The sequence below is a fragment of the Scomber scombrus genome, chromosome 16, assembly GCF_963691925.1.
Source record: "Scomber scombrus chromosome 16, fScoSco1.1, whole genome shotgun sequence".
NCBI classification, from domain to species: Eukaryota; Metazoa; Chordata; class Actinopteri; order Scombriformes; family Scombridae; genus Scomber; species Scomber scombrus.
This window is the reverse complement of record NC_084985.1, coordinates 22643440-22657216: the sequence shown is the minus strand read 5'-3', so window position 1 is coordinate 22657216 and position 13777 is coordinate 22643440. Positions and strand designations below refer to the sequence as shown.

The 13777-nt window shown below is 41.8% G+C and overlaps 1 protein-coding gene across 1 annotated transcript; it reads left to right on the top strand.

The window, feature by feature from the left end:
• The first annotated feature begins 1212 nt into the window (after positions 1–1212).
• Positions 1213–11644, top strand: khdrbs1b (KH domain containing, RNA binding, signal transduction associated 1b). The gene is made up of 9 exons (XM_062436211.1): positions 1213–1599; positions 3925–4046; positions 5237–5353; positions 5759–5905; positions 8399–8532; positions 8697–8931; positions 9385–9452; positions 9804–9862; positions 10320–11644. Exons 1-9 carry the CDS (start codon positions 1506–1508, stop codon positions 10421–10423), a joined length of 1080 nt encoding a protein of 359 aa, XP_062292195.1. The 5' UTR covers positions 1213–1505; the 3' UTR covers positions 10424–11644.
• The last annotated feature ends 2133 nt before the right edge of the window (positions 11645–13777 follow it).

Below are 13777 nucleotides of genomic sequence, written 5' to 3'. Positions count from 1 at the left end.
TATGAGCTGAAATTATATCAACAAATTATAGAGGATGTGTCATCATCTATTCACATCAATTAATATACACTTGATGTAAAATGTATTGACTGCACGACTGCAGTACATAAAAATTAATACATATTAGTACTAATCTCAGATTTAATCTATTTGATTGTCTATTATGAGTAGCTTTAGGTATATTTTCTTTTCTTGCCGTCCTCCTTTGTATGTCCTTTGTGATTGATGTGACTTTATAATAACAACATTTCCCACTGGTATCTATCTATCTATCTATCTATCTATCTATCTATCTATATATCTATCTATCTATCTATCTATCTATCTATCTATCTTCTCTTTTTTGGAGAATATGCTTAAATCTCTTTGTGATAAATAAATTAAATGTTATTCTGTAACCAAGATTAAGGTGTTAGTAGTGATACAGTTACACAGACAACACCTTCACCTGCTGGACCTATTTACATAAGTTATATTATAGTCAGGCCTATAGGTAAACTTATAAAGGAATTTACACTTAAAAAAGCATTTTAAAAAGTTAATTTCTCCCTTCTATAATTGCTGTAATGCTTCTAATTCTATGCAACACTGTAGATATCAAAGAAAATATGTCAGCTAAGTATGCCTATAGGTATAAGTGACATATTTTCTATATGATCATTAATAAATAACTTTTTAGCACTTCTGGCAGTTACACACAAGCTACAGCCTATCTTAAAATATCAATTTTGTATGAAGTTGTCTACTGTGTTTTCAGAATCCAGCTGTAGGGAACTTCAATACCTTCTGATCTAGACTCCACTGTGGTTCTCAAACTATTTTCACATCAAGCACACCTAAACTGACACAATTTAGATCCCCATAATATTTATTTTTATTTGATAAGATTTTTGCTTTTAGATGTTTTATTACAGAAAGTGTATGAAACCTATGACCACTCTGTCATTGTATTAATTATAGATGGATTTACAGTGAAAATAAATTATTGCCATTTTCGCTGGTGGCCACCCTGGATCACCCTCGATAAATTCCCCTGGGCCCTGAGAGAACCACTGGTCTGGACATTTCTACTTTTACAGTCCTACAGTCCATACATCAGGCACACCCTGATGATCGCCGGATTATCGCTACTAGCGGCGCATTCACACAGCACACAGTAGGCGGCGCCGGTCCCGAGAAATAGGTCCTTCTGAGCTCACTTCCGTCTAGTTGAATCGGATCGCTATTCTTCCAGTCTCTCACTGCTTTTGTTCTCCCATTTCCATTCAGCCAGCGCTGCTGCAAAGAGGGAACCAACCGGCCGGGAAAGCACACAGACTTAAGAGTATCGGACCCTTCCGTCGCAGAAACGCCGGGTAGCCACATGCAAAGCGCCGTCCGCACAGAGGATACGCGGCACTCCGTAGTTACATAACTGGACTACTTTTCTTTCTATTATTGTTGGGGTTTTTGCACGCTTTTTTGTTGCACCGAAACTGACTGCCTCCCCCCCCTTTAAACTCAAAATGGAGAACGGCGACAAATACCTCCCCGAGCTGCTGGCGGAGAAGGACAGCCTGGACTCGTCGTTTACACATGCCATGAAACTTTTAAACGCAGGTAAAGTGAGCTGACTTGCGGTTTATTTTCAAGCCAGTGAACCTGGTGCATGCGGTGAGTTTAAGCGGGGCTACGTACGGCTTATAAACGCACCTTTAAAAAAAACCGCACACCTCCACGCTGCAAGCACCATGTGTTTGCGGACGGGACGGACTGCTCCGTTCAACTGCAACATAGCTTGCACTCACCTTACTGCTTAATATGTGTAGCTTATGCGATGCATTTTAGAGCTAATAACTCTGATATTGGGGAAATACGCTAAAGCTAACGAGGCGCCTCACGAAGAGACACGCTTTCAAAAATCGTTCCCCTCAGCAATTTCCGTTTCCCCACAGACGGCTTCGACGTGTCGAGTTTAAACTCTTGACTCTTGTTGTTGTTTGTGGGTTGTTGTGGTCGTTTGTTTTCACTGCTGAACCCCTGTTGAGCTCGTTGTCCGGTGGCTGTGTGGCGCAGCAGGCTATTAAATGTGCGCCAGTAACAGTGACAAGGGGTCACCTCGGTGCATTGAAAGCCGAGTGAAGAGACTGTGTGACGGGGGAACGTCGGTCCCGCTCTTTGTTGGCCGCTGCCGAAGTGTCCTTGAGCTCTGCTGTGCTGGAGAAGGGACAACATTGCCTCTGGTTATAATGTTTATCCTGTGGTTCTCACCTGGCTATATCCTACTGTTAAAATCTTTGTTTTTTTCCAGGGACATCACCTATATCTGAAAATTAGGGCTGGCTATTGATATTATTGACATCGTGATATGAGCCTAGATATGGTAATATCGTGATTTAGCATAAGTATGGTCTTTCCCTGGTTTTAAAGCCTGCATTACAGTAAAGTAATTTTCTGAACTTGTCTGACTGTTCTAGCTGTTCATTATATTCACATCACTGATGACGATCAACATTTCATATTGTCAATATTTTGTAAACGTACCAAGCATTATCTCTTATATATATATCAAGGTGTTTGCTCAAAGATATTGTGATGTTTCAGTTTCTCCATATCGCCCAACCCAATGGAAAACTCTCTATATGATGTACTTATATTGTGGAATGATATACTTAAGTCTCACCAAGATTAGCCTACCACAATTCCTCTCAGGGCTGATGCAGTGATAATATAGACATGATACCATAAGTTGGCTATTGATTGCTATGGCTAGGTAAACTCAAGAATTGTAAGTTTAGTGGTGATGTTGTTTTGAGGCATTGTTACCCATGTGCTCTCCCAGTGGGTGTTAATCATTTACTCCAAGCTGGTCTTTTAATCAGCTGCTCCGGTCAAGTATCTTGGGTTCTACCTCTCCCGGAGCTGGTCATGAATAAGGTTGTGTCTTCGTGCTGAAATCTAGGCTGCACCTCTTGGAAACGAAAGTGAGAATGATCCAGAAAGTGTGTCAGCGTGAGATGCAGGTTCAACGTCTACTGAGGCTTCCCCCACCGATCTGCAGCTGGTAGGCTGTGTATCTGACATGTTTGCACATCGTAGGCTCAGGAGTTGTCATGGCCAGGAGTGAGGAGGTGGTTTGAGGATTGACGGGCGCTGCTGGTGCTGTGCCACTTGGAAGAGAGAACAGAAGAGTAGCAGAGTAGCAATTATTAACACTTAGTATTTTCTCCATTTGTGGTTTGAAAGGTAGAAGATTTGAGCTGTGATGTCTATCATAAGTTCTCACAGCTCATGGTGGTGTCCTCGGAAGTCTTGTTTTGCTTGATCAACACTAAACACAACAACCTAAAGATATCTAGTCTTCAATGCTAAAATGAAGAAAAGTAGCAAATCCTCACATTGGAGAAGCAGTAACCGCAGTTGGATGTGTGGAGTTTCTGCTTGAAAAATGACTGAAATGATCACCTGATTTATCAAAATACTTGCTGATTATATTCTGTCTATTGAGTCATTGCCTAATCAATTAATTGTTTAGGCTCCATTTGTAATATTGACAAGATCGCAGCAGGTGCCAAGTACAACACATCTGTACTCTTTCATCATCTTGTACTCATTCGTGTGCACCTTTGTTAGGGCAATCGGTAAACACTGATTTGGTGATTTGTCAGTCAAAAGATTTCAAGTTGTCGTGGTTGAAAAATAAATTATTATTTTTAGAGGTCTACGATTCCTTTTCAACAGCTTTTCAATGACTACTTAATGTTGTTAAGCTGCTTCACAATGAAATCTAGCCTTTTTAAAACCTTTTTGAAGACAGTGTTTGACCCGCAAATCTCCAAGTCGATGCTTACCTGGTAGTGTTCTCCTCATGACTGCTTTGCCTCTTTTTGAATTCTGTTTGACTGCATGAACTCTGCCTGAAACGATGCCTTTCCCCCCTTCTAGAAATTGATAGAATCCAGAAAGGCGAGACTCCAAAGGAGGCAGACGGATACCTGGACCTTTTCACAACAAAGAACATCAAACTTAAGGAACGTGTGCTCATACCTGTAAAACAGTACCCGAAGGTGAGCTGTCTATACCTCTGTTTTTTCTATCCTTTTTCTTCTGTCCTCTATTTTTCCCCCCCCTGTGAACCCCTCTCGATTTAATTTAACCAGCAGCCGGGTTTCAATTACACAAAGCTGTGGGGTTACTTAGGAGTCTCAAATTACTCCTCTCAACCTTGATCTTTAAGCTCCAGAGTATAATTACAACCGATACTGGCGTGTTTTTAAAATATCACTAAAAGGATCAAAATGTTAATATTACTCTAGTGAGGATAGCTCTGCGTAATTCAAACTGTGCTCAGTAGATTGGATCCTCTCCTCTGTTTGTGCTCTGTAAATATTTCCATTTCGGAGTTAGGTCTTTATCATGTAACCTCAGGTGTATTCATCCGTGTCAATTCAATCTATAGCTGGCTCCGACTTATGGCTACATTGATTTTATGGCATGTGCAGAACAAGAGGAAGGGTTTAACCCGGCCTGTCAAACTCGACCAACATTGTAGTTGTAAAACGCTTCATTTGCATCGTAGTTAGTTATTTGCATCGGTTTGGGTCACTTGACCGAAGCCAAATTCAGTACCCTTTTTATTGTTTAACAAAAAAAATAGAATACCCTTACTTTTAAAAAGCTGTAATCGTTCTAACAAGAATACTATCTATAGACGTTGCCCCATCCTGAGCATCAGATCAATATGATGTAGGAGTCTGGTCTGTGTGGGTAAGACAGCCCCTCTGATCTCCCAGACTTAGTTTCAGTTTGTGGAATCAGTCCGCTGTAGCAGGGACGACAAAACTAATAAGTGTTTTCAGATTCCGAAAGCCGCCTTTACAACCCCCAGAGGGACGGCTTCGTCGAGGGCAATATTTTCTGCTAGACGTGTTTGACGGTGACATCTAATTGTAGGACACATCATGTACACACAGTAATTGCTTTGTTCCAAGGTAGATGAGGTAAAGATTGCAGGTTTTGATCACAAGTTTGCTCTGGCTTTGTGTTTCGGATCATTGTAGTGAATAGTAACAGATTGTATTGCAGTCCTCAAGGGCTTGTATCGACCTTCTCAGGTAAATACGCTACTTAAAGCTTCGGTTTGTGTACAACAAGACCCCAGACAGTGATGGCCCCTTCAGTTTGTTGTTATTAAACTTGTCCCGTTCCCCTATTTTGACTGTCAGGCTAATTTTCCTCTGTTTTGTTTCACTATTAGTTCAATTTCGTGGGGAAGATTTTGGGACCTCAGGGCAATACAATCAAACGTCTGCAGGAAGAGACCGGAGCCAAGATCTCTGTGCTGGGCAAAGGATCCATGAGAGACAAATCCAAGGTAAAATGTTGTTTACACTCACACTTAGACACACACATCTGGCAGGAGGCACCTGTGAGAAGGGTACCTCAAGCTATAACACATCTGGCTTGTGCTTAAGAGGGATGGCAGGCAGAGAGCCCAGATGGCATAAACTCTTAAGAAAGCACAAGCTGACAATAGCAAAGACAAGGACATCCACACACCGCACATCTGTTCTAGGACTCTTTAGGATAGCCCGCTAAATGTGTTATCTACCAGTCTGATGTGATTATTAAGCTATATACTGTAAAGGAAGACACTAGCACACCTACGCCTCCCTCTGAGCTGGATGAAATGCAATTATGTCCTGCGTAATTTATTTAATTTTAGCGTGTAGTTCCTTTTTGACTCACTGACACTCTTGCGATGCTGCCCTTGTTTCAGGAGGAGGGGCTAAGGAAAGGAGGCGAGCCCAAATACGCCCATCTGTCCATGGAGCTGCACGTATTCATCGAGGTGTTCGCCCCCGTGCCTGAGGCCTACCTGCGCATGGCACACGCCATGGAGGAGGTCAAGAAGTTCCTGTTTCCTGTAAGTTTGACTTTGTTGACTTGTTTGTGTTACTGAAAATTATGATATTACTTTAGTCTGTAAACTGTCAACAACTCTGACAATCACATATTTAGCACTTGTGATGTCTTAAGCTTTCTAAGAGAAAAAATATCCCAGAGCCTCACTTGAACAATGAAATTAAACTAAGTAAACTGGTGCAGTTGTGACAATAGCTTGAACAGTTTGACAATACTGACAAAACAAGAGCTGAAACGAATTGTGTCACTTATTATAGTCATTCAAAACTGTTTCATCATAATTTATCATGTGGCAGTTAATTAGATATTTTCATATTTTGGACTGTTGGCTAAACAAATCAAGCAATTTGAAAACATCTTTAAAATGGGACATTTTGCTCATTTTTTCATTTCACAGACGAAATGGATAAGCAGTTAATCAAGGAGATGATTGAAGGATGACATAATAATGACTGTTAGTTGCAGCCTTACCTAGAAGAAAGGTTTTATACTTATGTTGTCTGTAAGTCAGTTTTTTTGTCCCTGTTTATTTGCACACAGGTGTGTGAGTCCAGTTCTTATATATTGCCATTTCCTTAAGTTTACTTTAAGAGCAAGTTTGAAAAGAAAAGTTACGCTTCATGTAAAACCACTGCTTTCCCTCCATGCTCCATGAAAATAACGCCATGCCATGCTCAAATTCACACGACAACTTGACAGCTGTAATAGCCGGGTTTACGAGAATATTAGGATCTAAAAATGGAGTCTGCGGCTGAGAGACCCTGCTGAAAGTGTTCCTGTGTAATCAACTGAGAGTGTATGTTTTTCAGAAAGGTGGAGCGAGCCGCAGCATGTAAGTTAGACAAAGCTAAGGTAGAAGGGCGGGGGGGGTGTGTTTACCTGCAGCAAACACACCTTGATGGCACAGTCCAGGCACGTAAAGCAATCAGCTTAAGAGGAGGAATGGGGTCGCTTTCACTGTGTCAGCAGGGTTACCCCATCATCTGGCCCGTCTACACGTCTGTCATCACTGCGTTTCGTTCTTTAGGGAGAGAAGGAAAGAGAGAGAGAGCAGAATCAGGCCTGGAGATGTGTAGCTCCCAGACAGATGCGTGGTAAAGTTCACCCTCTGCGTCCCACACGTACTTTATTGGTTTTATGTCGAGAGATTCCTGAGCGCGGGCCAACCCCCGGTCTCCTGTCAGAGCCCGGCTGAAGCTCATAGCGCTCTAACAATGGCTGCCGCCGAAGCAGGCCAGAAGGCCCTGGGGTTTGTGCGATGCCTTACATTTTTTAATTAGCGTGCGGGCTGTCTTTGTAGAAGGAAAGAATAATTTGGATCGGAGGGCGAGATGAATGGGCCGATGAACCATTTGCGATGTTGGTATCGGTGCGTTATGTAAAAAGCCGTCCCCTGCAGAACCTGTCATTACAATTTAAGGCCGTAATCTGTCAGGCTTGACGCCGGGCCTTCATTTGGAATCGGGCCATATTTTTAATAAATGACTCCTCAGAAAAAAGAATGGATGTGATTCGTCGGTGGAAATGTTTTATGTATCACTCGTTCGCTTCTACCGAGGGAATCCGGGAGGCTTTTGTTCCTCTTCATCCTTTTTCTATCCGTACGCTTGGATATGACTAATGAGAGCACAAACACAAAGCCCGCAGATGCTTTTATATCTTCGACACTATGATATTTATTTGATAACTTCTATAGAACACCATTCCTAAGGAAACTCAATCTGAATACCTGGACGGGGTAAGGTTGTCAGTTCTCTGGCCTGTTAAATGCAGCTGCAGTCACGCCGCTCCTCGCCTGAGAAGAATTTCTAATCAGTCAGATGGCTTGTGTTTGCTTGCCGTTGCCTTTGCATATTCTAGTATCTGCTTGGGGTTTTTTTTTTTTTCTCTCCCCTTTTTTCACCATCATTAGAGCTCTGTCGCCGTTCCAGTGCAGGGTCTGATTTATGAGAAAGAATTGATTAGGTCACAGTGCAGCTCCTCCAATTGCTCCCCGAAGAAAGCCAGTGGATTGCGTTGCAGGATTTGCGCTGCTCAGACAGGCGGCTTGACTAATCCACCCCCAATGTTTCTGCAGATAAAAGTAAGGTAACCCGTTCATGCAGTCACACCAGACTCGTCCAGAAGTGTAGGTAAGAAGGGATTTACATTTTGTGCATGATTTCGAAGCACACAGGAAGGCAGGGAGTGTGGATGGACGCTTTCCAACCACCCACTTCCACGACCCCCCTCATCCCTCCCTCTCTCTCTCTCTTCTCTTTAACACTCTGAGTCATTGGCACTGAGACTTTTTCTTCCACTTGCTCTGTTAGCCATTAGGCTTTTGAGCAGCTCCGTAATTGCGCTTCACTCTTTAATTCATCACTCTTTCTTCCAGGCTGCCTCCTTTTTCTTACAGCTTCTCTTTTTTTTTTCTTCATTTGTACAACTTCACTCTTTCCGTGTCTTGTTTTCTCAAATTCACTCCTCTCTTTTTTTGTGTGTGTGTGTATAGGATATGATGGATGATATCTGCCAAGAGCAGTTCATGGAGATGAGCTACCTGAATGGAGGCCAGGAGCACGTAGCCCGAGGCAGAGGGGGCATGCCAGTCAGGGGCCGCGGAGTCCCCCCTGCTGGAGCACACAGGTGAGGAGATGCACACACACACACACACACACACGCTCACCTCTGGCAAATCTAAATGAGTTGAAAGACTATTGAGAGTGATCACCAGTGACTCATAATAAATTCCCCTTATGTTCAGTGTCTAAATAGAAAATGAACACAGTTGAAACTTCAATGTTTCTCAGGGGTAGGGGGATGCCTCCTCGCGGTGCCGGCACCCGGGGCGGCGTAAGTCGAGGCGGACCGGCCAGAGGCGGCGCCGTGAGGGGCGCCCCATCAGGCCGAGGGGGACCCCCGTCGGCGCCCTCCAGGGGAGCTGCGGCACCCCGCGCAAGGCCCCCAGCTGGCGGACCCCCCCAGAGGATGATGCCACCCCACCAGCACAACCCTGCTGCAGCCGCTGAGAGCTACGACGAATATGTAAGTACAGCCAGTGGAGAGTTTTCATTTATCCATTTAGTTTGTGTGGTCAAATACAGCACAATGTTGATGTTAACATACAAATAAGTAAATTACATCTTAAATGAGATTTTTGATGGGGTTATACATAATAATGGTAGTAGAGGACCATGTAGTGCAAAGCATAGAGATGTGAGTGTTTTTGCTGATGTGCTGCTGGCAGCTTTGACGCAGTGAAGTCTGACCTCTCCAACCTCTCCTCTTGTGGGGACTCTGTTAGATTTGAATTGCTCGTCCGTCACAGGAACAAGTGATTTCAGATGCTTTAGACTTACGGTGTGGGGGGGGGTCGGTATAGTATAGTGCGTCTGCTTTAGTACAAGTGCAGCACATCGGGGACATCTTGACATTCATGATTCATGAGCAAGCCTCTCCTTACATCTCACTCCTGTTTCTGTTTCCTCCCCTCTCCAGGGCTACGACGAGAGCTACACAGAGCCGGCCTACGAGTCATACGACAGCTATTACAGTCAGCCGCAGGCGTGAGTGAATCAGATGTCTCTTTGGTTTTTCACCTGCTTTCCCACAAAAAAGAACACACATCGCCTAGTTGCTAGTTTCACTCAAAACTGGAGGGAGGGGGTTCGAGAGCAGAAAGACTTTTCAGCCACTTCTGCACAAAATTCCGACATAGACGGTGTTTCATAATACGGTGTTATTTAGGAGAACCAGCAGGGACCCGAGATGTTCCATGCTAGAGAGCCAAGCTTTGATCTTATTCGTGGAAGCCAATTATCATCCCCCTAGATATTACAGTCAGCAGCTTCTTGATGTTTTATTTTTAAGATTAACAGATCTTTTTTCTCTTCTCGCTCCCTGTTTTTGACCATCAGAGAGCCAGAGTACTATGACTACGGACACGGAGAGACCACAGAGTCATATGAATCATACGGTAAGCATGACATCATATTCACTGTAAGTAGATGCTGGATGTAAAAAGTAACAGACAAGGTGAATGCTAGTTCATAGTGTATTCCGAAGACCCTACATGTTGTTATGAATTAGTTCATAACAACATGTAACCTGTGGCGTTTTTGACCACTAGTAGCGCTATTGAGCAATGTTTTTATAAGTTGCTCCCTGTTTTCTTTCGGATCGAGTGGGTGACGCGATAAATGTAGATGTAAACAATCAAACAAATATTTAGCCAAATTTGTTTGACCTCAAGGATTCGCACAATGCTTCTTTGTGATGAAGGCTGACTGTTAACGTAACTGTTTTTCATGAAACCTCCACAGGTTACTGTATTGTCCACTACTGGCCTGAAGGGTTTTCAGTAGTAAATCATGAAGCGGTTTGAATCAACATTGAGGGGTGTAATTATTTGAATGTGTGTTGTGTGTCTTTAGGCCAGGATGACTGGAATGGGACTCAGCGAACAGCTGGAAAGGCCATGCCCCCCTCCAGAGGTGCCAAGACGCCCTACAGGGAGCACCCATACCGACAGTACTGAAGTGGACACGCCACACTTAACGTGTCGCCCTGACTACCGCCTGTCTACCACGGCAGCTGTCGCTTTAAGCAGCCCGGCAAAAGTAATTGTCCGTTTTGTCTTTGGTTTGGTCTTTTTTCCTACACCGGACTTTATACGAGAGAGAAAATTGGGAACTGAAAATCGGAACTGTTTTTTGAGATTTGACCGCGACCTCCCCCACCCACTCCCCCCACCCCTACTTTGCCGCACCAACCAACCACCCATCCGCCCTACCAACCAACCAACCAAAGCGGCTTTTAGATGGGTTAGAGAGGAGAAGTTGGTGTCCCTTTTTGTTCCTTTTTTCATTTGAGTTTTTGTTTATTTTGCTGTATCCTTTTTCTCTGACCCTTTTTACTCCCTTCTGGCTTTTTTGCATTGTTAATCATTAATTTTTTAACTGTTTGGAAATAGTCATTTCTAGTGGAAATAGTGGCACATTACCCACTTGTCTAAGGAATCCATTTTAATTGTTTTTTAAATACAAAGAATCTGTCGAGGGTCAGTTGCAGATTCCCATTTAGGCTACATTTCAAAATTCTGTTAATATAGCCGAATAAAAGACCTTTTAAACTTGTAATATAGAAAACAAAAAAAAACTTAAATTAAGTGAAGGTTAAAGAATCAATGTTAATGGAATTCAGTACAATTCATTCTTGATGATGGTTTGTTTTTAAATAGTTCTAAAACGTTGTCCATTTAGATTTAGGCAGCAATATTTGTCATTGTACTTAGAGTTTTGAAATATAGCCCTAATAGACACTGTTGAGATGGACTGTCCTCATATCCTCAATTTGTTTTACATGTTAAAAATTAATTTTAAGACTCTGAAGACAAAATGTTTGTTTAATGAGAACATGGCCAAGAGATGGCCTCCTGTTATGCTAAAAACAGTTCAGGTCTTCATTTTGTGATCTGATTCTCTATAAACTGCATGCACAAAGTACACCAAGAAGGATTGGGACAAAAATCTCCACATGGGTCTTCTCTTTCTATAGAGAAGGGATCCTGCAGCTCAATCCGAACTCTTGTACATATTTTAAAACATCCTAACTGTACTTATTCTGCCACTAGTATCTGTACCCTCTCCATAAAATGCATTATGCTACATGTGTAAGCTTGCCTAAATAGGTTACTAAATCTGTCCAAAAGATGTTTTGCAGCAGTTTGTCAATAAAGCTTAGTTTGTTTTTTATGAAACTTAACTTGCTTTATTTGTTTCCTGTCCTAGTAAAATCTGAAATGACCTTTTTTAAACAAGCTTCAGCCGTCAGATGTAGGTGTTTTCCTTTGTTTCTCATTCAAAACCGCATTTTAAATCTAAATGAATGTATTGACGTCTGAAGACTTTAACCCTACTAAATGATGTCTTGATTGATTATCAAAAGAGCACAACTTATTCTTTCTCTCTCTTTCTATACTTTTTAAAAAGGACCCAGAGGTAAGACCTCTAAAATAACCTGGATAGCTTCCTAATGTGTATAGAGTTCTAAAGCATTGAATGCCTGGGTATGTATAAGACTTTTTCAATCCTCTTACCTGTGGTCGTAATCGTTAATGAGAATTGCTTTTATAGCATCTGAAAATTAACTGAATTCAAACCACCATTCAGATCTAGGCTTCATTGTCATGAATGACGCTGGCGCGATGGCTACTTTAGTACAGAGTAATGGCAGTGCAATGGAGAGGATGGTTATAACCTAGAGAACTCCACTGTAAAGGTAACCTAACCCTAAATGTTTAATTTCGTAGTGTGTTTATCCATTGACATAAACTTGCTGGTAAATGCGTACAATTTCTTAAAATATTATTACAGTCATGGCAACAAAAAAGAATCGACTAAAAAAAGTAAGAAAAACGTAACTTCCAATATCATACAGTAGTGGATTTTATGTACCAAAATAACTGTTCTGTGTACTAACAAAATATATTATTAGAGTAGTGTTAATGCAACTCTTGCTAAAATGAACAAAGCCAAATCTATGTCAATATCTTCTGTACAGTTGAGCTGCTGAGACTTTTTTTATTTGCAATATGTGTAAAAGTTGCTTACTTGTAATATTTCAAAGGTTGTGCCTGTACAAAGTTATCCAAAAAAGAAAAGCTTGAGTTGCATGAGCATATCTTCTCCTGTAGACATTGCATGATTTCTGTCTCAAGTTTCTCCCTGTGTTTTTAGACAAGGTATTGATTTGAGGTTTGTCCTTCCTTCAGGCACAGCTATCGGTCACTGAGTGCCCGGAGACTGACAGTCTGCTGAAGTGAGACCATGCAAACCTCAGGTTGGTTCACCGCCGCCGCCCTTCCCCCCTGAAGGACCATACCGCTGGCTTTTGCATGTTTTCGCCTATTTACCATATGCAGCATAATCCATTACCATCATACTACAAGCTTTAAAGTCCCCTTCCGCTCAAAAATACATTTACATTCTTGTTCCTTCAGTTGGATGTCTGAGCTTCACTGAGCAGAATGATGTATCTGCAGAGTTTGATTTCACATGTATCTGCTCAGTAGAAGCAGAATGTTTATCTGAGCTCATTGAAAATCAGAATTTAAGGGGTTGGTTTATGATGATTTATGACATCACAACAAGTTTGACACCAATCCTGGTCCAGTAAGCAACTTACTGTCATGTGTCATGTGAAGCCTCCAGAGCACATACACTGAGAAAGGTCTTTTAAAGTGAAGTAGGAGACATCTTTTATCAAGTTGTTACGCTTTTGAAATTAAACATATCCCAGATTCTGGACTATTTAACGAGGGAGAAGGATGAGATGTAATTTAAGGATTTGAAACCATATCAGATACACATCATTGTTCCAAGTAGAGTATCTTCATGTCTTTTAAAATGGATTATTCTACCTTCCAGGCAGCTGTTAGAGTTCATGTTCATGTTTGTTCAATATGAAAATCAGCTTGCAAACTCGCATAAAATTCAGCATCTTTTGTTTATTTTTTTGTAAAGGCCTCATTTCTTTTTTGTAGCAAGCAGATCTCATTTTGGAGTATGTCCCTGCTGGTGCATTCATGGATACTTAAACAGCTGAAATCTGAAAGTCTGGTTGTAGACAGCAGCCTGTTTAATGCAAGGAACAATCAAAGTCACAACATCTGTTTATACAGAGAACATAATTGGGTCCCCCCCGTGATACCTCATGAATGTGATGCTTTTCAGCAGGAGATATCACCACTGAGGAGAGTTTTTTTGTCCCTGCTATACTTTAAAATAAAAAAGAGGCTGACAAATCGCCTCCAGTGATGGATTAGCTTTCTCCAGCAGTAATGTAAAGTCTACACACAATTTGTAGGTAATGTTCTAAAACATTCAAAATC